The sequence below is a fragment of the Salvelinus alpinus genome, chromosome 10, assembly GCF_045679555.1.
Source record: "Salvelinus alpinus chromosome 10, SLU_Salpinus.1, whole genome shotgun sequence".
Lineage (NCBI taxonomy): Eukaryota > Metazoa > Chordata > Actinopteri > Salmoniformes > Salmonidae > Salvelinus > Salvelinus alpinus.
In genome coordinates this window covers 66,121,890-66,126,043 of record NC_092095.1, presented here as the reverse complement: position 1 = coordinate 66,126,043, position 4,154 = coordinate 66,121,890, and the positions used below count along the sequence as shown (strand labels likewise).

The 4,154-nt window shown below is 47.1% G+C and overlaps 1 protein-coding gene across 1 annotated transcript; it reads left to right on the top strand.

Annotated features, from left to right (window-relative positions):
* The first annotated feature begins 1,800 nt into the window (after nt 1-1,800).
* On the top strand, nt 1,801-2,532 carry LOC139532972 (sperm acrosomal protein FSA-ACR.1-like). The gene has a single exon (XM_071331116.1). It carries the CDS (start codon nt 1,801-1,803, stop codon nt 2,530-2,532), a length of 732 nt encoding a protein of 243 aa, XP_071187217.1.
* Nucleotides 2,533-4,154: the final 1,622 nt, after the last annotated feature.

Below are 4,154 nucleotides of genomic sequence, written 5' to 3'. Positions count from 1 at the left end.
GCCGCTCTTCATGCAGATGCAAAGTGGAGGGGTGGAGGGCACTAGCCTGCCCTGCAGCCTTATACAATACCTACCTCCTCTCCTCTCTCCAAGCTCCCCTCCTCTCCTCTCTCCAAGCTCCCCTCCTCTCCTCTCTCCAAGCCCCCCTCCTCTCCTCTCTCCAAGCCCCCCTCCTCTCCTCTCTCCAAGCCCCCCTCCTCTCCTCTCTCCAAGCCCCCCTCCTCTCCTCTCTCCAAGCCCCCCTCCTCTCTCCTCTCTGAGAGGTCAGTCTGAACAGGCCCATTTACACCATAGAGGATGCCATAATTGTTCTAGTTTATCAGCGACCGCGTTTCTATTATTCCAGCCTGATGATGTGTTTGTCTGTCTGCCAGCCCTGGACAACAAGGGCTACGTCCCAAATGGAATCCTATGCCCTGCATACTCCACTTATTTTGACCGGGCCTATAGGGCACTATGTAGGGGACAGGGGGCCATTTGGAATGTAGCCCTTGTTTGCCAGGGATGCAGAAAAGTCATTTTAGGCCCATGCCGGGGGAGCGAGACAGCGTATTCAAGCTCGGGGACGACAAATTGAAAAGGGGATTTTGTCATTTTGAAAATCAAAACAGTCCCAATAACCGTCTACCTCGCAGCTAGTCACCTCATTATGCAGACAGCGGAAGATGAGGCTGTTACGTAGAATGTACACTGACTACATCCCAAATGGCACCCTATTCCCTATATAGTGCACTACTTGACCACTATCCGTTTAGCTACCAGGAAATGTACACACCAGACCAGAATCACTGAGGAAGTAAAGTACATTGTTCCTGAATGTGTCTAAGGAGTGGCGGATTGTTTGCGTTTCAGGCAATTTAATTTCTTGGGTTAATTGATAGAATGATTTCCATGTGACTATACGTACTAGTCTAAAAGTGAGTATGAATGAAGTGAAGCCAGTTGAGAGGAAGCACGCCACTATGGTGCCATCAGCTGATCGCATCAGCGGGTATCACACCAACGGGGTTCATACTACTCACATGTGCTCTATTTAAGTTGACCAGTTCTACACACGCTTCCTCAATGGCGGATGTATCTTGCTGCCATTGCGCTGCTGCTGTAAACAGCTGTTAGTCGCTATGCTTGCTGTTTTCTGATATCCCACCGCCGCCGCCAGCCTCCACCTGTCTGTGTTCTGCATTTCTTCCTCCAGGGGATTTGGTATAGAATATTGTGCTCATTGCCTGTAGATATTGTATCATCTTTATATGAAGCTTGGCTCTGGCAGTGAGCTGAAGGAGCAGAGCCTAACGCCAAGCCTATGCATTGTAATCTGTTCTAGAAAATGGTTGAATGTACACGTGGCGTTTCCTTTCTGAACTTGTTTTGAGGGATAACAAGATAAACGTGTCTGTCCACCGTAACTGTACAATGACTGTTGAGAGGAAGTGGTCACTTCCACTGTTTAGTTCACTAACAACTATCGTGTCTAAGTATTTGCCTTGACTGGACATCAGAGGTGTTCGTGGAGAGGTTTACTGGTGTGGAGGTGTTAGTGGAGAGGTTTACTGGCGTGGAGGTGTTAGTGGAGAGGTTTACTGGTGTGGAGGTGTTCGTGGAGAGGTTTACTGGTGTGGAGGTGTTAGTGGAGAGGTTTACTGGCGTGGAGGTGTTAGTGGAGAGGTTTACTGGTGTGGAGGTGTTAGTGGAGAGGTTTACTGGCGTGGAGAGTTAGTGGAGAGGTTTACTGGTGTGGAGGTGTTAGTGGAGAGGTTTACTGGTGTGGAGGTGTTAGTGGAGAGGTTTACTGGCGTGGAGATGTTAGTGGAGAGGTTTACTGGTGTGGAGGTGTTCGTGGAGAGGTTTACTGGTGTGGAGGTGTTAGTGGAGAGGTTTACTGGTGTGTTAGTGGAGAGATTTACTGGCGTGGAGGTGTTAGTGGAGAGGTTTACTGGTGTGGAGGTGTTAGTGGAGAGGTTTACTGGTGTGTTAGTGGAGAGGTTTACTGGTGTGGAGGTGTTAGTGGAGAGGTTTACTGGTGTGGAGGTGTTAGTGGAGAGGTGTACTGGTGTGGAGGTGTTAGTGGAGAGGTTTACTGGTGTGGAGGTGTTTGTGGAGAGGTTTACTGGTGTGGAGGTGTTAGTGGAGAGGTTTACTGGCGTGGAGGTGTTAGTGGAGAGGTTTACTGGTGTGGAGGTGTTAGTGGAGAGGTTTACTGGTGTGTTAGTGGAGAGGTTTACTGGTGTGGAGGTGTTAGTGGAGAGGTTTACTGGTGTGGAGGTGTTAGTGGAGAGGTTTACTGGTGTGGAGGTGTTAGTGGAGAGGTTTACTGGTGTGGAGGTGTTAGTGGAGAGGTTTACTGGTGTGGAGGTGTTAGTGGAGAGGTTTACTGGTGTGGAGGTGTTAGTGGAGAGGTTTACTGGTGTGGAGGTGTTAGTGGAGAGGTTTACTGGTGTGTTAGTGGAGAGGTTTACTGGTGTGGAGGTGTTAGTGGAGAGGTTTACTGGTGTGGAGGTGTTAGTGGAGAGGTTTACTGGTATGGAGGTGTGAGTGGAGAGGTTTACTGGTGTGGAGGTGTTAGTGGAGAGGTTTACTGGTATGGAGGTGTGAGTGGAGAGTTTTACTGGTATGGAACCGTAATCGATATTCACCAGTGGTTTTATCTGAATGGCTGACTTCTGCATGGTAGAGATTGGAGACATAGGTAAGAAGGGAGTATATGATCGTCACGCGTGGAGAGACTCAATTTACCATCAACCATTTCTTTATCTCACACTGTTAGTCGGTGAGTCTCTCTTATGCGTGCACGCGAACACACACATGCACTCTCTATCCCTCTCCCTCTGTTCTGTTTATCCAGATAAGGCTCTTTGAACCTCACAGTGTTAGTGTGTTCTGAGACTCTGCGGTGGCATCTGTTAATGTCAGTGGTAATGACGTACGGCCTGCTGGCTGACTGGTGATGCACCTTGAAAGAGCAGCGGGGAACTAAGGCTCAATCATTCTCACACTCTTCACAGAAATATATAAATGTATTCATGAAAGGGTGAAAAACAAAGAGCGAGAGAGTAAGAGAGAGAGAGGCTTTCAGAATCTGAGAATCTGAGAACTGCGAATGCAGACACTTCTTTTCTGGTAAATCATTTTCACACATGCCTTTGAAATGGCAAAGCCCCTTGAAAAAGATGAGGGAAGCTCCAATATTATGAACAACAACCCAGAGATGAAAGAAGTTCATCCTTCCCCGTCACCTTTTCACCTCGGTCTATCTACTGATCAGGGATCAGGTGACAGGGTTGATGCCTCCTGCTTCCCCCCCCCCCAAGTGATTGGGGTGAAAGCAGGTTACCCAGCGAGAATGTGATCGTCAGCCTCCTGGAGGTAGGAACTATGGTGAGCAGCATATCATTCCGCCTCTCGCTGATGAAGACGGCAGTTGGAAATGGTTCCAGCACCAACCTTTCCCATCTCTTTAGCAAAGAAACATTTAGCAGTTCATCAGATGATGCACGACTAATTACACTATAGAGTTACAAGATCAAAATTCTCACCAGCTACTGTCAGGGCCCAGTTTTTAAAAAAGCACTATCGGATAGGATTAAATACATAAAAATAGAATGAACAGAACGGACATATCATTGACTTGAATGGGGACGTTCTCTTCATTCTATTTCTACGCTTTTAATCCCATCCGATAGGCAAAATCCAGATAGCTAACTTTTGAAAATCTGGGCACAGATCTTACAAGCTACCCTCCCTCCCTCTCTGTGTTATATAAAAAAAGTATCTATCCTACTTCTCATTAGGTTTTTGTTAATGTTATCTCCATACTGAACAGATAGGAACTAGTCTAAAGAATACCTTTTGGATTATCTTGATATACATTAACATTAATTACCATAGGATAAAACACACTTTTCCCCAGAATGATTCCAGCTGCGTCTCAGAGGGAGGGCTTTCTCTGTTCTCTGCACAGCAACACTGCTCATTGATGCAGGAGGTGTCCTGTCAATATTGGACCATTCACTACGAGCGGACACATCTCTCCTGACAGACGGCCACCTGGGTACCAAATAGGATTAAGAGAGGAAGGTACACACATTAATATACAGATGCAATACGGTCACCTCTCACATGTCTAAGCATTGTGTCCCAAATGGTATCCTATTCAC

Bases quoted from the DNA above. Each gene is read 5' to 3' on its own strand.
- LOC139532972 (XM_071331116.1), top strand. From the start codon at position 1,801: ATGTTAGTGGAGAGGTTTACTGGTGTGGAGGTGTTCGTGGAGAGGTTT.